The sequence below is a fragment of the Lissotriton helveticus genome, chromosome 5_1, assembly GCF_964261635.1.
Source record: "Lissotriton helveticus chromosome 5_1, aLisHel1.1, whole genome shotgun sequence".
Lineage (NCBI taxonomy): Eukaryota > Metazoa > Chordata > Amphibia > Caudata > Salamandridae > Lissotriton > Lissotriton helveticus.
In genome coordinates, this window is record NC_136065.1 from 1658074033 (window position 1) to 1658096045 (window position 22013).

The 22013-nt window shown below is 48.9% G+C and overlaps 1 protein-coding gene across 1 annotated transcript in view; it reads right to left on the minus strand.

Moving 5' to 3' along the window:
- Positions 1-3877: 3877 nt before the first annotated feature.
- The window catches only part of LOC144753759 (chymotrypsinogen B-like), a 50244-nt gene continuing 32108 nt past the window's right edge, over positions 3878-22013 (minus strand). Inside the window, exons 5-7 of the mRNA XM_078641342.1 lie at positions 19339-19519; positions 8030-8163; positions 3878-4172 (exon numbers count right to left, since the gene is read on the minus strand). Coding sequence (XP_078497468.1) covers positions 4011-4172; positions 8030-8163; positions 19339-19519 — 477 coding nt within the window. The 3' untranslated portion in view covers positions 3878-4010. The remainder of the gene's footprint in view (positions 4173-8029; positions 8164-19338; positions 19520-22013) is intronic.

The following is a 22013-nucleotide window of genomic DNA, read 5'->3' on the forward strand; positions in this document are numbered from 1 at the left end:
AACAGCTCGAAGAAATTACAAAAAACACATCTGAAGTGAAAAATCTAACTTTTTCCCCTCTGCCCTGGTCAATGCAAAAAACAGGCCCAATACACTGTTTAAAATCATCAAGCACCAAACCACCAAGCCCCCCGTACCCTCTACCCAGGCCTCCAAGGAACTGTGAGAAAACTTCGCCATCTTCTTCGAAGAAAAAAATCTCCAAGATTGAGCTCTCACTAGACATCACCACCAACCCCGCCTGCGAAAGCCCGCCCCCAGTTTCAACTGAAAGCACATGCCAGCACCACACAAATACATGGAAGTCCTTCAATCCCATCACGGAAGCCGAGATTATCAAGCTAATCTCCACCTCAAAACAGGCCTTGGCTGCACGGATCTGAATAACTTCAGACCAGTCTCCAATCTCCCCCTCCTATCTAAAATCCTCGAAAAATGCATCCTCTCACAATTGACTCAGCACATGGACAACATCAACCTTCTTGATCCCCACCAATCGGGTTTCAGAAAAGGCTACAGCACTGAGACGGCGATCCTCAACATCACAGATGATATTCATAAATCACTCAATAAGGATCACTGCTTCCTACTCATTCTCCTCGACCTATCGGCAGCCTTTGACACAGTAGATCACCATCTTCTCATCAAGGCCCTACAACAAAGAGTAGGTGTCGATGAGATGGTCCTCTGCTGGTTCACCTCCTTCCTCCATAACCGGTCGCAAAGGATAAAAATCAAAAACTTTACATCCGACCTTCACCCCGTCAGCAGAGGTGTGTCTCAAGGTTCAGTGCTCTCACCACAACTGTTCAACATCTACATGGAACCCCTCACCACCATACTTAACAATGCTAATATCCCCTTCCACCTATATGCCAACGACACCCAGATCTATCTGGAAACCTCCTCCCCAGACGACATCTTCAGACTAAACAACAACCTAAAAGAAATTCAACACTGGCTGTCACAAAATCACCTTAAACTCAACAAGGACAAAACGGAGATCCTCCTCATCTCCAACAAACAAGAGAACCCACAAATTGTAGAATGGCTTAATGCTTTGTGTGCTCTAAACGGCAATCTCCCCCTGGCTAACTCCGTAACATCACTAGGAATCACCCTGGACCCTAAACTAGACATGATCAAACACATCAAAATATCTGCCAAGACTGCCTTCTTCAACCTGAAGCTTCTCTACAAAATTAAACCATTAAACCATTCATCCCTACCACAGACCTCAAACAAGCTACCCAAGCACTGGTGCTATCCAGACTTGACTATGGTAATGCAACCTTAACCGACACCGCAAAAACCCACCTAGCTCCCCTCAAAACAACCCTCAACCCAGCAGCCAGAATGATCACCAGAATCAGGGCATACAACCACATTTCTCCTGCACTAAGAGCTAAAATGGCTCCTAGTTGATCAGCGGGCGTACTTCAGAACGGCTTGCCTCACGCACAAAGCCCTACACACAGAAAAACCAGACTATCTGGAGGCCAAACTCTAGAGGGCAGGTCAGACAAGGAACCTCAGGAGCTCCATCTCCCTCCTTCTCATCCCCATGAAAGCACGCAAACAAAAAAACGCTGCTGGGTCATTCGCTGGAAAAGCGCCCAAAATCTGCTACTCCATCCCAGCAGGCATCAGAACTATCCTATCCTTCACAAACTTCAAAATGCACCAAAAATCCCTCCTCCTCAACCGCTCCAAGCCGAATGGCTAACCGCCACCCTCACGCTAACCCTATCTACGTTGCTCTTTGACTTTGCATCAAATTGATCCACCTCAGACTGCTTCTAGTCAAGTGTGCATAAAATGAGGTTGCCTCAGGACTCTCGGACTACCTCAATAAAGCATTCAACAAGGCTACCTCAGGACTCAACTACTACCTCAAGCATCCTCAGCACTCTTGGACTTCCGAACTTTGTTTAAAACTGCTCTACTAGGTAACTCTTATGAAACACTGCTGTAAAGCTCTCAGATACCCCCGTGTCAGGTCAGCGCTATATAAAACTCCTAAAATAAAATAAAATAATCATGCCCCCATTGGTCCTTCACTCTTCCACAAGGGAGATGGTTCCGCAATGGCACTCACTTTGCCTTTGCCTTTCTGTTGCATAGGTCTTCTTGATAGGACCACTGCTCATGTGACCACGGAGATTGCAGTGGGAGAATGATACACAAAGATGCTGTGGAGCTGGGTTGCCATTTGCTGGCCTGAGATGTAACTGACAACCTAAATACCCTTTGTAAGAACAGAGAGGAGTGTTGGTGGAAAGTCTGATGGGAAGAAGTGAAAAGTAATGAGATGAACTCAGTTCACAGAGACTGAAGATGTGTCCCTGTGACGGGGGACTGACAAAAGGGAGTTATCTGACTTTATGAAGTCTGACATACATGGAAGCAGAAGAAGGTGGCAGAAGTGCTCGTGAGCAGCTGCTGGAATAAGCCCTTGGGGAAGAGTAGAATGTGGACCAGTTGTAAAGAGTGGAGATGTCGAAGAGCAGCAGTCAAATTCAGCAGGGTTGTCTGAGCTGGGATGAGGCACAAAGCGGACGTGGTGCTCCCAGCACTGAGTTCCTACGCCCCGCCCCTGGCCCAGCCTGTGGAAATTGTAGCCAGAAGGGATTGTGATGTTTTCTACATAATATAAGCTATATATTCTAGAGGGGGTAAACAGCTGCGAGCCCCATACGGGACCATTCTTTCCATAAATGAAAACACTTCAGGTGTAAAATTGCACATATGGAGAGACTGTGCTGAAAGAGAGACAGGGACAATACACTGATATCAACTATGAGCTGAGCACTGTCATGAAGTGGGCCTCTGGTAATCCTCTATCAGGTCTCTGTAAGTAAAAGAGAGTGACCCAACTTGCAAGACAACAAAGTGAATTCCCATCAGGTTGCTTTACAAATTTCCAAATAACGCATTTTCTCAATTCCTAATAACACTGCAGTGAGCTCATTACAGGGAAGTGAGGTCAAGTCACATATATTTTCCTCTAACTTCTTAATAGGAGGTTATGCTTAGTGTCAAGATGCTCTCAAATATCTTCCTGGTGTATCTGTCCAGTAATTAAATTACAGGATTGGAGGCTTGAAACTCTTTGTGCTGACCTCACAGCAGGCGAAAATATAAACCAGTACATTACCCAAAAAGCCATGAGTGACAGAACTATGACACACATGGCTTGGAACAACCAAAAGTCAATATCCCAGTCCTCATAAATACTTCCTCCATCCTCTCTCTTTTTGCTGCCCACTGCAGCCAAGATAAGTTCTTTTATCTCATTATTGAATTATACATACTTTACAATCTTGCACTGTGTTTGGTCGGGTGCTTGTAGGAGTGCGAGAATGTGTCACAGATGGTGAGTCACAGAAGGGGTTAATCAACTGTTCATTTAATTTAGGAAGCCCTATAATGTCCTTTCTTTCCCCACTCTGGCTCGCTGGGCCAGACAGGTGATGCAGGATGCGTGTGTTGATCTCCCTGGAGAGGGTCTGGAGAAAGAAGGTGTTTGAGGAAGAGACTTTGTTTACTGTCACCCTTTCATCTGGATGTATTTCTCTTCATATTTTCTCACGATACCCGTGACAGGTCAAGCCTTTCTGATCAGGCTGTCCACTCCATCTTGCTTTTCTAGCTCGATGTCCCTGCCCCGCCCTCTGTAGGTTGTGCCACGAGCCAATCTATTGCTCTGTGTTTACTGTTTTCAGCTAACGCAGCGGGAGGCAGGAGTGGCCAGATCAGCCTTTGTGCCAGAAGTGAAGCTTTACCTGAATGCTAAATGCATAATACACTTTACAGACTAATTCCCAAACTTGAAAGCCGAAACATAAGAAATGAAAATAAAATCACAAACTCAAAATTAGGATCTTGTAGGTTTGTATATTTAAGTAGAAGGGCTGTACAAAGACAGATCACACAAAAAAAACAGATCCGAGTACTGCCGAATTAAGAAAACAGTAAACAGTTGAGGACATCATCATGTCGGTGTACACTTAGTGGCCAATCACAATCTCATCAATCCACTGTCGAAACGCGGTCACTGAAGAGTAGACAGCTGGCACCGATGACGAGCACGAGGGACTGGTAAAGGAAGACACACCAATCAGGTACCAGGCGCCGTATCTTTCACAGACCAGAGGGCCGCCAATGTCACCCTGCAAGCAAGAGGACAGGAGAAAGGTCACACGCGAGCTCCTTGAATCCCAGAGACCCCGCCTTCTGTGTAAGTTACCTTTATATATACATTCATACGAAATTCATGACATCAAGCTTGCTGGAGGTAAAGACTTTGAAAAAAAATATTTTTTTTATTGATTTTTCACATGAAAGAAAATGTAATGTTTTAGCATGAACATAGCAATATGGTTGTTCGTGGTTCCCCAGAACAGATAGTAATATAATGATGATTTAAAAGCATACCTCTAATGCAGTGGGGAAGGAAAGACCGCAAGAAAAAAAGTAACAATAAAAAGGAAACTTAACGGTAACCGATCCAACCATGGAGTTTGTTCATGAAGAGGGTGCTGCATAGCATGTGTTATTACTGAGGCCCGCTGGTAAACTCCTCTTCTCCAGGATCCGTATTGCTAGGGTTTATTATTGGGCGCCGCAGCACCGCCATGAGTGGTGGGGCACCACTGCTCGTGTGCCCATTCGGGGAGTCGGCGTGGGGAACCTCCCTGTATGTCGGTGAAAGGTAGGTGTTTGCTTCCTTTATGTGTGTTGTGCTCTGCCTCTTGGGCCTCCCATGTTCACTGTGATTGGGGTACCCCGGGAGGAATAGTGGATGGGCTGGCATCCTTCAAGCGCATGGATCCTGTGAGTGCTGGTATTCCCAAGGCTAGAAAGCCCACGTGCTGGTTTAGAATGGTTCCCTATCTACGGAAAGCAGAATGTGCTTCCAGGTGGGCGCATGTCATTTTTCACCTCAATGTTGGTGAGATATGTTTCCCAGCATTCGCTGCATTGTCTAGTGTTCCCCCACGTCCGGGGAGCTTAAGGGTATTTCCTTCTGCGTGTGCCCATGTCAGTAATGTGATTAACCAACACTGGGGGTCTGGGGCCATGCATGTCTTCCATGACATTGCTATTTGTCATTTAAGCAGGACAAATGCAAGGTCAAGGCGAAGACCCAACAGGCAGGATTAGGTGTTGGTGCGAGGGTGTGGTCGGCAAGTTTTGAAAGGATAGTGGTGATCTCATGCCAGACCACTTGCATCATAGGGCACTCCCATACCAAGTGGCAGAATCCAGCGTTCCAGGGTTGCAAACATACGCTTAATACTTTGTGGGGGAGAAGGCATGATGTACACAGTTAAATAGCATGAAGCAAAATCTTGTGTTGCGTTATACCTCTTTCAGGTGCTGGAGCGCCTTGGACCAAGCCTTGTCTGAGAACGGTTGCGGCAGGATGCTGTTCCACTTGGCCCGCAACCCCTCCGCATATCCTGCGGGGCTGGATTTGAGGGCTGTGTAGTGTGTAGTAATGGCATGTTGTGTGGAACCATGTGTTAATAGTGCTTGTAACGTTTGGGGATGGAGGTGGTTCTGCACCTCCATTAGTCCATGTGACACATAATAGTTGTTGTATGACATGGAATGTCATAAAGTGACTAGCCCCTATTCCAAAAATGTCCATGCTGTCCTGAAATGACATATGTGTGCCATCTTCATAGAGGTCTCCTAATTGGGCGATCCCCGTCTCCCTCCATGGGTCCGTGTTGAATATCTGCACCTCCCTGTAGAGTCTCAGCAGGCGCCATACCTCTATGTGTGGGGAGTACGGAAATTGAGGTCCCTTTCCATGCACAACCCTGCACGAGCATAATTGTGCCACTGTCATCTAGCACGTTTCCCACTGCGAGCACTTGTCTGGGCCTGATAGACATGTGTAAATACACCTCCTCACTAATATGCCACAAAACACTGTTTTTTCAGGGCCCACAGATGTCTGTAGCCAGCACATCGGCCACTGCAGCCGCGCCGCTGCATATTACAATTCAAAGTTGGGCACACCGAGGCTGTCCTCGAGTAGGGGGCATTGTTGGGTCGTGGGAGCAACCAGCCGCCGACATTCACTCCATATCAGTTCCAGTAGGAGGTTGTGAAGCTCATGGAAGAAGCACCAGAATAGCACAATCAGGAGTGCTGCGAAGAAGTAAAGCAGCTGGGGTAGCACCAACATCTTTGAGATCGCCACCCAGCCCAGTGGAAAGAGAGTGGCAGCGATTACCAAAAAGGTAGAAACTGGCAGATGGATCTCAGCACCATATCCACATTACCCTCCTTCATGTCTTTCTCTGAATGGTATATCTGGACACCTAGGTATTTAAAGGTGTTGTATCACCACTTAAGACAGAATCCCGTTGGGGCAAACCTGTTTGACTCAGAGGTTGGCACCATAGGGAACAGGCATGATTATGGCCAATGTACTTTGAGTCCTGAAATGTCCCCAAACTTATCACACAGGAGCCTCAGCCTGAGCAAGGAAGCTTCCACCTCCCATAGGAAAACCAGAGCATCATCCGATTATATCAAGATGATGGGGTGTGCTTCCAATTCCTCTATCCCCCATTGGTGGGCGTGTTGTCTCAATTGGCAGGCCAGCAGCTCTATTGTCAGGGCTAAGATCAACGGTAATAGAGGACACCCTTGCCTAGTGCCCCTCTGAACTGTGAAACTGCTGATATTACCTGGCCTGTCCAAGCCTGCGCTCTGGGGCTCTTGTACAGTGTGCGTATCCACCCGAGGTACACTGGTCCGAACCTCATGTCTTTATGGGTCAGCAATAGAAAGTCCCATCGCAGGGTGTCACACGCTTTTTCAATGCCAGGGACACTGCCACCCGGGCCTATGGGCCTTGGGGGGTTCTGGATCAGACGTATGTACCTTCTGATGATGAGAAAGGTCCTGAGTCTGGGTATGAACCTGATGGAACCATCACATACATGGGTGCCAAGTATAGGGAGCAATCTGTTTGCTAATACCCTGTCTAAAATTTTACAATGCAAATTCAGGAGTGTTAGTGGCCTGTATGAGAGGACGTATAATGGGTCCAGGCCTGGCTTGGGCATAGTGGCATGAGCCATGCTTTTTGCATGGGGGCAGGTCCATACATCTTAGGGCATTGAGAAGATGTTGGAGGCATCGCCATCCATGACTTGAGCTCTACAGCGAATAATAGTGTGTACCGCAGTTGCAACTCCCAGAGACGCTGTTTAACTTTTGTGTAGGAGCCTCTAAGTCACTGTCCCTCAGCTGTGAAGTCAGGATATGCTGCTATGTCTGTGTCCTTGTACCGCCAGGGGCACTTTGTGGGGAAACACTGCAGGACTTGTTCCTGGTAATCGAGAAGCGAGGCAATGAGTGGTTGTGGTGGCGCCCCAGATGGTGGTGGCCTGCCAGGGTAACAGTGCGCCCGCTCCAGGGAGAACAGCTTCAGGACCCTAATTTCCAGAATAGTGCTCATCAGACAGATTTTGACAAAGAGTTCAGCACTGGGGGTCTCTGATACCAGAATTCCAGGAAGTGGATGTTGTTGTACCGTGCTCGTCCTTCAGCGTTCTCTGCTCTCCAGTGCAGCAAAGCCATGGTCGGTTAATATGGATTCAGCAGGAAGTTGTTTCGGCCCAGCATGGGGCTCAATTAAAGAGCATCCAATGCAGCCGCCATCTTGGCTACGTTCCCCTGCTGAAGGTAATTGCTTTAAGGTGAAGAATTCTAAAATTCAGGACCAAAGAAGGAACAAATTCTCCCTCCCAGATTATCCTCTCCATTATGCTACACCTGAGACTCTCTACCGAAGTTTAAACCACATCATCAGTAAGACTGTTGGCGACATGTTACATTTTCACTCGCATCAGGTTTTCCAGACTGTGTTTAGTGAGATAACTTTGATGGGCTTCTTACCACCACCAGCAGTCAGAAAAGACTTTGAACTGCTGGATTTGTGCATGTCTATCTGTTTATATATGTCAGGCAAATTGGAACCAATATCTACTCAGATACCCACCATGCAGGCAGATGACCCGGCACCTCCAGCACAAACCATGGTGTCGGTTAGGGTACTGCCATAGTGCATTTCACAGTCCAGGTGTAACACCAGGGGCACAACTGCCTGCTGTAGTTTGTTGGGTGAGGACAATGCTGTGGAAGAGAAACAGAAAAGAACAAAGCTGTTAAAGATCATTTTGTGCCTCAAGAGACTCCTCAATAAACACAGGGTTACAAAATCAAACTTTAAGCTTGTCTTTTGTTAAGGTAAATTCTAGGGTTGGCGTGTGTTGGACTTGGCCCTTCTGGCAGGTTCAACCCTAAACTTATTGCTTTTATATGTGACCTGGTGTTAGTTGTTTTTGGCTTCAGCTCACTTTAACCCTGTGTCCCAGTGTAAAGTGTGTGCGCACTCTGAGTGCATGTGGTGAGATTGGCCTGCCCTCCCATAGGACAGCTAGGGGGGTATGTGTGTACATGGTAGTTCCTGATGTGAGAGGAGTGCAGGGGCGAGTTTGGTATGTGCGAACTCGTGAGATTAAATGCTGTGCGATGGGGTGCGCAGATTTAAAATGGCTAGAATAGAAGTGCCACCTTTAGAAGTTGGCATGTCTGTGTGCAGTGGATGTGAATTGACTGTCCGGCTTGTGATTGGCAGGAGCTGGTTGGTGTGCCTGGCTCCAGGAGTCAGGATGGGTCTGCCTGATGGTGAATGGGGAGATCCACATGTAGATGGGAGAGAGGAGTTGCACCTGGGACCTGAATACGGCTGTGCCTTCTCTCCACAATGCTGGCTCAGCCCCCTGTGGTGCGTCTGGTGTTCCTAGCCTGTCCTGTGAATAGGGAGAGGGGCTGAGCACAACAAAGTTCTCCAGAACCAGTTGCAGCTTGTTCTCCCCTTGCCCTACAGTTGAGACAAAGGAAATGTATGTATAAAAAGGGGCTGTTACCCCATGTAAAATGTTCTCTCTTGTTCCTGACTAAAGGGGGGTCTGCTGCTGCTGCTGGGCACCAGGAGGAACCGCCACTGGGGACTGCCTCCCTGATGGAGGGCCCTGTGAGCTGGCCCCTGGGCCCAGCCTTTGCCCCCCTGCCTTCTGAGAGACTCTTTCTTAGACTTTAGCACATGGCAGCGCTTTTTCTGCAGTGGGGAGAAGGAGAGCTTTGTATGTTCCTGGGCAGAGCACTGGATTTGTGCCCTGGTGAGCGCTTTGTCTCTGCCCTGCTGGATTGGGCTTTATCATCCTCAAGCAGGTGTCCACCCTGCATCTCCCCACTGACAAACCGAGCGAGAGCCCACCCCGCATCGGTGCCGTGATTATTCCCCTAGCGAGTAGCCACCCCGCCGGGGACTTTATGCTTTGTGATATCCCTAGTTGGTGCCCACCCCTCCAGGGACTTTGTGCAGATTTGCAACTCCTAGCGGGTGCCCACCCCGCTGTATATTACAATTAAAGAGGGAGCCTACCCCTCATCTGCCCCACATCACCCCCGCAGCCGGGGACAGCAGGGAATCACTGCCGCGACCGGGGATTACAGGAAGTCAGGCTGTGGACTTCCGTTTTCCTGAAGGAAGTCCCGCGCCCACGGAATTAACCGGAAGCCGGCACACGGAGAAGAGCGGGTCAAGAAGCAACCTTGCTGGCTGCGGAGCTCCAATGCCCTGAGGAGAGCCACGCACCCTGCAGCCAGTGGACATCTGAGGCGGAGGGGTCCCGAGGCACATTGCAGGTGCCTGCCCCCCCTCCTCCCCCGCCGTAGGAGAAGTGTTGCTGCGGGTGTGGAAGAGGACGGGAGCCCACCCCACCTCCAAAAGAGAATGTCAGGTGCCTCACCGGCTCCATTGAAGTCCCGGTCCCAGAAGAGGGACCAGGCGAAGAGGAGAAGCTCCACAGTACGTACACCGAGAACAGAGGAGTCCCGGAGCAACCGCCACACGAGAGCCAAGAAGAGGAGCACCCCCTGAGCAGCCCGGTGAGTGAGCAAGTGCTGGGGGCTCCGTGTGGCCGAGTGTGGGTGCCTGATCGAGGCACTGTGTGGCTGTGCATTCAGAGCGGCCCCGAATGGCAGCGGCCCGCTCCAACCTCGTTCATGGGCCCCTTTGTTTAAAGCACCAGCACGCTCCACATTTCTGGGGGCATATTTCATTTTAGAGCGCACGTGGCTCCAGGGGTGGGGCAAGTCCTTCTTTCTCTTTTTGGGGCAATTGTCTTCAGAGCCTACGTGGCTCGACAGAGGAGGCACATCATTGTTTAATGGGTCCCGAGGGGCCCAGGTCCTTGCCCGCATTTTTGCACCCTTGCCCCCAGGGCCTCCGTGGCCCCAACGAGGCCACAGTTGTTTCAGGGCCCATTTGTTGTGGACTCCTAGTGGGGCCCAGAGGCACTGTAGTGCCAGTGCTTGTTTGTTGGCATTTGTTCTTTGGGCGCATTGAGAGCCCGTGCCCATCCCTTTGTGATTTCACAGCTACCCAGCAAGTAGTGGGCAGCTGCCACGTTTAGGCCTAAACTCTTGCGCACTCTTCTTTTGCTGCCTGCGCTGCCTGCCCTGACACTGTTGGACAAAGGACGTTTGAGCCCCATGGAAGGCCAGTTGGCCTGGGGTCAGTTCCTACTGTGATTCTGCGCAAGGTGATTGGTGATTTGTGTTTATGTTGGTAATTACCTGATGCCTAATGTGATTTATGCATAATGTGCAATGCCTTTATGCCTGTGTTACCTCTAACTGTGTTTTTATGGTTAGGAGCTTATTTTGCCTAGTATAGTTTATGCTAGTCAGTTTATGTGTCCCTGCGTGAACTATGCCTATGGTGATTAGTATTGCGTAGTGTGTACCTTCCTTGTACCAGTGGTTACTGGTTGTGTTTTACTAAGTGCTACAGTTCTACTAAGTGCTATTTCTACTCAGTGCTGGTTCTGACAGTGGCCCATGTGGCCCTGTCATGTGTATATAATCCCCTGTAAATACTGCCCAGTGGCAGTTGGCACAGTGTATCTGTGTGATTAGAATCTAATGTGTTTATGGTAATACAAAGGCTATTTTTTATATATAACCTTGTGTGGAGTTCCTTTTTGTGGTGTGCCTAGTGTGTTGCTGCTGTGTGTGTGTGTTGCGCAAACGCTTTACACATTGCCCCAGGGATAAGCCTTACTGCTCGTGTCATGTTGCCAATCGGGTGAGCAGGGGTTATCGTGGCGTGTAACTCCTTTCCCTGACTCGAGTTGTGGTTTCTGCCTGGCTTTGGCGCAAGCCTCAGGCAACCAGAAATCCCATTTCTAACACTGGAAACCAGCGGAAGGGATTTGGACTTGTGTTTGCACAATACTACAGCGACAACTGGGTGCACTACAAACTCTGCATTTAGATAATCACGTTTGGGAATTATTGTTTTTGAGTTTTTTTTTTACTATTTCTCCTAAGAGTGTTATTTTTCGATTGTGTCCTCTTATTTCAGTTAGGTCCCTTGTGTTGCACGTGTCTCTGAGCGTCCTGCCAGGAAGGAGTCTAGTTTTAATTTCTGTGGTCTGTTTAGATACAGTATGTATGAGCTGCTAGAGTTCTGTGAATAGAGAGACATAGCAGTGAGTGGGTCAGACACCCAGTCTTAGGGATAACCTAATCCAATGGCAGAAGGATGAATGGGAACGTGAGCGCAGTGAGGAGGAAAGGGCCCGGGCCGCACGCCATGGGGGTGGTGGGTCTGAGGGGAGCCCTAAAGAGTCTGAAGAAGAGGAAGAAAATGACAGGACATGGACGCCAGTAGATAGTGAAGACTCCATAGATAGGGAGTCCCTTGCTGGGTCCAGTGTAGGGGGCAGTGCCCCATCCCTTTCCCTGTCGCCAGAGGAGTGGGTAGATAGGAGGGAAGAAAGGGAGCATCAGCTGGCTTTAGAGAAACTCCAGAAGGAGAGCTATGAGTATATGGAAGCTCAGAAATTGAAGTTGGAGAATAGGAAGTTAGCCTTCGAGGAGAAAAAGGCATTATGGGTTCAGGAGTTGAGTATTAAGGCATTGGGCCTTGAAAAGCAAAAGCTAGAGACTGCAAGGGTCTTAGCGCAGGAGAGGATTGAGGAGGCTTATAGGGCCTCCACCAGAGAGAAATTAGCTCTGGAGGGTAGATTATCCCCTGAGCGCAGTGGTAGTTTTCTGGATTCCCCAGTGAGGGTGGGGGAAACATCCTTTACAACGCAACTTTTACCACGCAGTGCTTTTACATCGCAACTTTTACAACGCAAACCATTACAACGCATTGTGCTGGGGGGCGCTCTAGGATAGGGAATAGATTTAATTTACTATCCAACACCTTCCCTACTATCCATGGGGACTGGAGTTGGAATAGTAAATTAAACTATTCACTATCCAGCACCCCAAAGCGCTATGCGTTGTAATGGTATGCGTTGTAAAAACTGCGATGTAAAACCATGCGTGGTAAAAGCATGCGTTGTAATGTCATACATCCGAGGGTGGAGTCCAGTGGAAGCAGTGATATAGAGTCCAGTGCAGGAAGTCCCATTCCCAGTTCCCAACGTATGGTACCTTGTTCTCAAGAGGAGGAGTACAGGTTGAAGTTCAGGGACTGTAGGAACCCGTCTCACCAGCGTTGGGGGCATTTTGTGGATTACTGTACGGATGCACTGGCTGATTGGCTAGAGGTTACCCTGGACCAGGGGGTGGAGGGAGTAGTGAATATGTTTCTCAAAGAGCAGTTGCTCAGTCATTGTTGGCCGGGATTGCGCCAGCACCTGTTGAGGTGTGACTCCTTTTGTCCTGGGGAACTTGCCCAGGAAGCAGAGCGCAGGGAAAGTGCCAGAGGTTCTGAAGAGGCATTGGTGAGTAATCCCAAAAGTAGTGGTTCAGGTATCTTCCAGTCCAGAGTGGTGGAGGAGGTTCAGAGTAGCCCAGCTAGGTCCCAGGACAGCGAGAGGGGTGTAAGGGCTCACGTCTTATCTCAGTGGAGTAGGAGTGAGTGTGGGACTGAGTGTGCCCAGGTGCCCGAAACCAAGTCTCAGAACCTGGATGGTTTCTTCAGGGAACACCTGGTTGGGGACCTAGGCTGTCCTGTTAGTCCATTTGAGGAGGATCTCCTAGTGTCTAGGGAACCTGGAGCATCTGTAAATTGAGCTCCAGTGGTTCTAGTGTCTGGCAGTGCCACTCCCATTGGGAGGGCAGAGAAGTCCGAAGTTAGGAGTGAATGGGGGATGTGTTCCCCAGTGGAAGAACCAGTGGGTCAGGGACTAGCCAGTTGGGCTAAGTTCCCTTGGAGTGACCATGGTGGCACCACTTCTGTTCTGGGGGATCTTTGCGCACTGTCAGGTGGACAGGGGACGGGAGATCTGCGCCAGACAGACGGTCACACGACACATGAGTCATGTGTCACCCTCAGGGGGATAGTGAGTGAGTCCCCAGAAGTCCTAGAGTGCCAGGCAAGTATTCCGCCTAAGGGTTTAGACAGAAGGGTGGGCAGCTAGGTTCAGGATCTGCCTGACCTGGAGGGAAGGAGGTCTGTAACCAGTGTCCTGACCAGTTCATCTTTCAGGGGTACCACTCCAGTTGGGAGGGTGGAGAACTCTGGAAGGGGGTGCAGAGGGAGGGAGTCCTCGCCTCTGACCCGGCGCAACCTGAGGGGCTAAACCCTAGGTTGGGAGAACAGTTATGGAAGAGAAGTCCTGAACTGGTGGGAGAGTGGTGTTTTATGGGTACCTCTCAAAGGAGGAGAGGGCGGAACCCTAGAAGGAGAGGTAGGGGGAGGAGAGCCTCACCCGTGACTTCTGGTCAGCCTGAGGGTGCAGACCCTAGGCTGGAGGATCAGAGGCAGTCTAGAACTGTCCTGAGGAGAGGAAGAGTGGAGAATGGCTACTATGTGCCAGGCGTTACTACCCCACACTCTGTGAATAGGCAAGGACCAGTGGCATCTGGGTGGCCTAGGGCCTGGTCCGGGTCGTGGACAGCTTGGGAGTACATGTGAGGTAGCCCAGTTGTTCCAGACAGCTTTTTTAGAGGGAACCACATGGGTTCACCGTGGCGAAGAACAGGAGGGTGTCCCTGCAGTTGCCGGCCCGCGTCCGTTTTCAATTGCCCAAAGCAGGAAAGCCCATCACAGTGGTAATTGGTCTGCCCTGCGTTTTGGCTGGAAGGGGGTGGTGTTAGACTTGGCACTTTTGGCAGGTTCACCCCTAAACTTTTAGCTTTTAAATGTGACCTGGTGTTAGTTGTTTTTGGCTTCTGCGCACTTTAACTCTGTGTCCCAGTATAAAGTGCGTGCGTACTCTGAGTGCCTGTGGTGAGATTGGCCTGCCCTCCCATAGGAAGGCTTGGGGGATATGTGTGTCCATGGTAGTTCCTGATGTGAGAGAAGTGCAGGGGCGAGTTTGGTATGTGCGAACTTGTGAGGTTAAATGCTGCGCGATGGTGTGCGCAGATTTAATATGGCTAGTGTAGAAGTGCCACTTTTAGAAGTTGGCATGTCTGTGTGCAGTGGATTTGAATTGACTGTCTGGCTTTTGATTGACAGGAGCTGGCTGGTGTGCCTGGCTCAAGGAGTCAGGATGGATCTGCCCGGTGGTGAATGGGGAGATCTGCATGTAGATGGGAGGAAGGACTTGCACCTAGGACCTGAATAGGGCTGTGCCTTCCCTCCACAATGCTGGCTCCGCCCTCTGTAGTGTGTCTGATGTGCCTAACCTGTCCTGTGAATAGGGAGAGGGGCTGAGCACAACAAAGTGCTCCAGAACCAATTGCATCTGGTTCTTCCCTTGCCCTACAGTTGAGACAAAGGAAATTTATGTATAAAAAGGGGCTGTGACCCCATGTAAAATGTTCTCTCTTGTTCCTGACTAAAGGGGGGCCTCCTGCTGCTGCTGGGCACCAGGAGGAACCGCCACTGGGGACTGCCTCCCTGATGGAGGGCCCTGTGAGCTGACCCCTGGGCCCAGCCTTTGCCCCCCTGCCTTCTGAGAGACTCTTTCTTGGACTTTAGCACCTGGGAGCGCTTTTTCTGCAGTGGGGAGAGGGAGAGCTTTGTGTGTTCCTGGGCAGAGCGCTGGATTTGTGCCCTGGTGAGTGCTTTGTCTCTGCCCTGCTGGATTGGGCTTTATCATCCTCAAGCAGGTGTCCACCCTGCATCTCTCCACTGAAAAATCGACCGGGAGGCCACCCCGCATCGGTGCCGTGATCATTATGCCCACCCCGCCAGGGACTTTGCGCTTTGTGATATCCCTAGCGGGTGCCCACCCCACTGTATATTACAATTAAAGAGGGAGCCTACTCCTCATCTGCCCCGCATCACTGCCGCAGCCCGGGACAGCAGGGAATCACCGCCGGGGATTACAGGAAGTCAGGCTGTGCATTGCCTGACGTGGGGCGGGACTTCCATTTTCCTGAAGGAAGCCCTGCGCCCACGGAATCACCCGGAAGCCGGTACCGGGAGAAGAGCGGGTCAAGAAGCAACTTGGCCAGCAGCGGGGCTCCCATGCCCTGAGGATTGCCCCACGTCCTGCAGCCAGTGGACATCTGAGGCGGAGGGGGCCCGAGGCACATAGCCGGTGCCTGCCCCTCCACCACCGTAGAAGTGTTGCTGCGGGTGTGGAAGAGGACGGGAGCCCACCCCGCCTCCACACGAGATTGTCAGGAGCCTCACCGGCTCCATTGAAATCCCAGTTCCAGAAGAGGGACCGGGCGAAGAGGAGAAGCTCCACAGTACATACACCGAGAACAGAGGAGTCCCGGAGCAGCCGCAACAGGAGAGCCAAGAAGAGGAGTACCCCTGAGCAGCCCGGTGAGTGAGCAAGGGCTTGGGGCTCCGTGTGGCAGAGTGTTGGTGCCTGATCGAGGCACAGTGTGGCTGTGCATTCAGAGCAGCCCAGTATGGTAGCTGGCCGCTCCAACCTCTTTCGTGTGCCCCTATATTTAAAGCACCAGCGCGCTCCACATTTCTGGGGTATATTTCATTTTAGAGCATCCGTGGCTCCAGCGTTGGGGCAAGTCCTTCTTTCTCTTTTTGGGGCAATTGTCTTCAGAGCCTACGTGGCTCCACAGAGGGGGCACATCATGGTTTAATGGGTCCCGAGGGGCCCAGGTCCTTGCCCACATTTTTGCACCCTTGCCCCCGGGGCCTCCGTGGCCCCAACGAGGCCACAGTTGTTTCAGGGCCCATTTGTTGTGGACTCCCAGTGGGGCCCAGAGACACTGTAGTGCCAGTGCTTGTTTGTTGGCATTTGTTCGTAGGGCGCATTGAACGCACGTGCTCATCCCTTTGTGATTTCACAGCTGCCCAGCAAGTAGTGGCCAGCAGCCACGTTTAGGCCTAAACTCCTGCGCACTCTTCTTTTACTGCCTGCACAGTCGGCCCTGACACTGTTGGACAAAGGGCGTTTGAGGCCCAAGGAAGGCCAGTTGACCGGGGGTCAGTACCTACTGTAATTCTGCGCAAGGTGATTGGTGATTTGTGTTTATGTTGGTAATTACCTGATGCCTAATGTGATTTATGCGTAATGTGCAATGCCTTTATGCCTGTGATACCTCTAACTGTGTTTTTATGGTTAGGAGGTTATTTTGCCTAGTATAGTTTATGCTAGTCAGTTTATGTGTCCCTGCGTGATCTATGCCTATGGTGATTAGTATTGCGTAGGGTGTACCTACCTTGTACCATTGGTTACTGGTTGTGTTTTACTAAGTGCTACAGTTCTGCTAAGTGCTATTTTTACTCAGCGCTGATTCTGACAGTGGCCCACGTGGCCCTGTCATGTGTATATAATCCCCTGTAAATACTGTCCAGTGCCAGTTGGCACCGTGTATCTGTGTGATTATGATCTAATGTGTTTATGGTAACACAAAGGCTATTTCTTTACATATAACCTTGTGTGGAGTTCCTTTTTATGGTGTGCCTAGTGTGTTGCTGCTGTGTGTGTGTGTTGCGCAAACGCTTTACACATTGCCTTCGGGATAAGCCTTACTGCTCGTGTCACGTTGCCAAGGGGGTGAGCAGGGGTTATCTTGGCGTGTAACTCCCTTGCCCTGACTAGAGTGGTGGTTTCTGCCTGGCTTTGGCGCAAGACTCAGCCAACCAGAAATCCCATTTCTAAAAGCGTGCCATAACTATAAAAACAGCACGTGGTGCTAATGAGGAGTACAGGTGCCTCAGAGGGAAGGACAATGGCTAGGTTGTGTGATGTGAAGCTTCTGAAAACCGAAGGTAGTGGTCCATCGTAGGCTTGGATGGAATTTTAATCATACCAGAATAATAGGAGTAATTTTGTTAATTTTGTCACCAAAGTGACTTGCAGTATCCTTACCATGTACACCAGGGGGTACTTTATCCCATATAATACATGGTCACATCATCATCTTTCCAACAAACTACTTAAAACCTTGTGCATAGCTCTTACATGTGAAAGAGTGAGCTTCTCTGAAGACATGTAGAATAAAAATGAAACCTCTAGTGAAAAAGTACACAGATAAAAAAACCTGTTAGATAGGCGAGGGTGAGGAACACAGGCGTAGGTGCAGAGGCGGGATAACTTCCTTTAAACACGCTTGACCAAAGGGGTCTCCCCTCCTCACTCTCCTAGGGTGGAGTGTGATATTGATCAACCCACTAAGTGGAACCCTCACCATCACAGTACGATAAGGGTGGAGCCTGATTGTGTAATATAGGTGATGAATGTGACAGACCCTTTGGGGCCATCAGGCAGAAACATGTCGACAAATCATATCACGGTGGGGAGACCATAGAATCCTTAACACAACGACCATTCATTTTAAACACCATACAGATGCCAGTTACATTAAAATGAGTGTAAAGTCCACATTTGTAAAGCACACAATCACCCGTAAGGGTCTCTAGGCGCTGGGGGCCGTCGGGAAGATTAAGCGAGCTATTGCCCAGAGTCACATGGTGCTGAGCTAATCTGCCGCCGGAGCCGGGGATCGAACCGTGGTCCCCAGATTCCAGCGTCAGTCGCCCTGGCCGTGGCGCCACACCTCTCCCTAGTGTGACATCTATAATGGCCTTTTAACTTCACTTTATTGTAAGGGCCCCAACTTAGATTTAGAAGTGCATCCCTGTCTTCAGGTGTATGCCTGCCCTCTATCAAACCAAATTTTTAGAGGACGAGGACTGGTCAATGATGAAGCATGACACCAGGTGGTGTGTGAGACCAGTCTTTCACTATTTGTGAGATGCCTGCACTCACAAGAGAACACTGTAGCACTTAGGTCATCACACTAGAAGCGGCTCTTTTTGTGTTAAACATTATAAATTGGAGGCTGCCTACTCCTAGCACCCCGTGCCTCTAGTTCCCTTCACTGGGTCTTCTCTGGGGTTCTAGTGGTTAAACAAGATATTTGTTACAAACAGATATTGGAAACAGTTCATACAAGTCAGTTATTGAAAAAAAAGCTTCAGTAACTCAGAATGTGTAGAAAAATGCAGAAAGATTCTAGCTTTTTTCTAAGGAGTGTAAAAAATAAACACACTCGGTCTGCTTGTCATTGTAAGCAAAAAATAGAGCAGAAGAAAGAGAAGCAACACAGCTGCTTCAATTATGCTCTGAGACCTGACCTGCCTTTCACCTTGCTACTGGCAGCAAGCATTGTGACACCAGAACTTGACTGCAATAACCTTTGTCCTTTCTGGTGTGTCACAAGTCAAGGATTATAAATAGTTTAGTGACTCCTTTTTATACAGGAATTCCAGAATCCCATGTATTACATATCAATAATTTGCCAAGAGTCAGGAGTCTCCATTCTAAATGATTCTTTTTTTATGTATTTTTTTTCTGGCAGCAGGTGTGTGCCTTTAAGTTTATCTCCAGATGGTGATATATAGTGTTGGAAAAGTAGGCTTTCTTTAAGGCCTGCTTATGCCAACTGCCATTTCAAATGAAATCCATTTTACATCATTATTCAACAATCTTTGTTCTAACGACTCAAATTGATGAAGGCAAGCACATTTCCTTTTAATGTCACTCAACTAAATTAAACAGGAGCATCTACGTGCCTCTGAAATATTCAGACACTGGAGATAGTTATCAATATAATCAATGAAAAATATTAGTTATAGTATTGAAGTTGGCAGGAGGAGCACAGAACTACACAACTGCAGAAGGAGCGTCAATGGAAACACACCTAAAAACACTGGAAATGTCTCATTTATTATACAAACGCAATTCTAATTCCAAACCCCACCTGGCAATGTTTGCATGGCGTGAGAAATGAAGTAATTGCGGTATCTTAAAGTGTGTGGCATTGAGGACGTGGTCGGTAGGTGTATTTGTATGCCTTACACTTGTCATCCTATTCTCATTTGCCCCAATTAAAGAAACATCTCACAGTTGCCTCTGGTCATTCCCCATCCTGTGGTGACGCACAGCTCCTGGCCTGTGTACACTTCGCCATCAACTGGCAGACAGGCTGGCTTGATAGTTTTAGAGAAGCCAGCAGGCCTGGCAAGTTTGACAAGAGCCATGTCAAATTCTTTGGTAGCTGGATCCCAGTCAGGATGTGTGAACACCTGCAGAGAAAGGAGGAGAAGGCCAAGCAAAAACATATTTGGAGCACAAAATCGACCAATACTGCAGAATTCAACATTTAATTTGACCTCCATTTAATGCATACTTGCCAACGGAACACATGTAGTCAGTAGGCTTTACCATACATCTCATTTACCTTCTGAATTTGAGGGAGCATAAGATGTCACTTTTTTTTGTTTGATCTGTTTATTGTCATTTTGTTTTTTCCATGACAGAGATATGTATTACATCAGTGACTTTCACCTTATACAATGAACATTTGTCTACGACAATAGGAGTCGATGACAGGTATATATTACAGTCCAGCAGTTGGTATAATACAATAATGAGCTAACATTTCTTCATATTATCATCAATTGCGTGATATCCTCTGCTCTTTTCACATTTTACCAAGGGGTCAATACATTTCCCCAAACGTTCTTTAATTCATAGATCAATATAAAAATTTCATTAACAACTTAAGCTTTCTCAGGTTACAACAAAGCTCAGGGGCAACCCCATAAACAATCATTATGTCAACACAAACTAACAAGCTCTTTATACCTCCCTGGTCAGGGCCTTATCACATTTTAGTGGAATGTCACTAGCTTCTCTGTGGCCAACCCAGCAAGACATCGAACACCCCCTTCCCCTAAGTTTGACCAGCTTCCGGCTCGTTCTGTTGTGAGAATTATATATTTAATTCGGACTCAGGAGTAAGTTTGCTATCAACTTGAGCTACATATGAGTAGTGAATTAAAGTCTAGTGCCTCTTACCTGTCTTCTGTTCGGGTAGTTTTGCAGCCTGTCAATGAGTTTGTCGCCGAGGTTGCATTCCAATTTAATGTTGGGGGTTAAATGTGAACGTGTGCTAGTACAATGTAATTGGTGCTCATGTAAAGCGCGCTCCATTACCTTCAGGTCGATTTCGCGCTATAATCTTTACGTGACAACAAAAATAAACTCTCGTGTGCTGGGCTCCCCCGGGCTGCTGGCCTTGGTCCGTGCCGGCGGGGTTTAGGACCATCCGGGTCCATCGGTCGCATTGCAGGGCTAATAACTTTAAAAGTATTGCCGTGTGCCAGCCCTTCTTCCAATATAATTGTGTGGCCTTCGCATTTAAAGCAATTGATGTATTGGACTCAGCAGCACACTTACTTCTTTTGAGCATGGCATTAACGACTCCTCATGCTGCATGATTCTGTCCCAGCCGGGACCTGAGCATACAACACTGTTTTACAGGCGCTGCCGGTGGGATCGACTTTCCGGTTTTCTACCGCGTGGGAGCAATGCCGTGGTGAGCTGTTTTCCGGTATTGCCCTCGGCTCGGCAGGGCAGCAGTGTGTGAAAGCCGGTATGCGAACCGCCGGCTGGGTCCATAGCTGGAAACCACCCGCCACGCGCTGCGAGGGCCATGCTTTGCTGATTTTGCCCAAGCAGCACGGCCTTGCAAACTTGATGCCACTTGCGCCGCTAAAGTCACTACAATGTCCCGGTTAAAATGAATCTGACGTCCTGACGTCAGTGAACGCTAATGTAGCACGTGTATCCTAAGTAATACATTGTAATACTGTGTTCAGCGATTGCAGCTGTGCAGTCCCCAAGCCTGCCATGAACATCGCGCTGCCATTGTAGCTTGTTTGGTACATTGGAATATAGCAGCGCTCTGACTGACAGATGAGGAGGCTATAATGCGTGACTTTGCATTTCAGTGCGGTGATGCGGATCACCACACTGAAATGCGTTAGAGTCACGCCTGATGCGTGATACTTGGCAGGACTGGGACTGTAAGACGATCTGCGGTGCTGTGAGATTTTTGCCCCAGGTATCCGAAAGCCGGAACTTCCGCAGTCCTAGTGTATCTTCCCTCCTGAGGGACACACCCTCAGCCGACACCCGGTTTAGCATAGAACGAGCTCAGGCTCGGAAAACGGGGAGATCCCCTGGCTTCCAACGTGTTGTAATGAGTCTTTTTGCCACAGCTAAGCCCAGATCTCTAAACCTACTTGTGGTTCTGTGTGTCCTACCACTTGGAATCAGTCCTAGTAAACAAGATTCCCAAGGTGTGGGGTTTGGGAGTTGCCTATCAGTGCTCTCCGCTAGGTGCTCAATCACCTTATCCCAAAATTGTTGAAGCTTGTGGCAGGTCCATAACATATGTCCGATGTCTGCATTTAAGAGAGTGCAATGGGGACAATGTGAATCTGATCTATGAAAATACTGATTGATTTTTTCCAGAGTGAGATATACACGATGCACAATATAATATTGTATCAATTGAAACCTTGCATTTCGTGGAACTTTAGTAGGGCTGTCTAGTACCAAGTTCCATCCTGCACCTGTAAATGAGCGATGCATATCGTACTCCCAGAGTAGCTGCTACCCATGCGTGACTTACAGAGACAAGCTTGAAGCCGGTAAACCAATCTCTGTGATGGTTGGGTTTTTATCAGAGAACGGACACTATCCTGTGCACACACAAACACACAGTTTGAC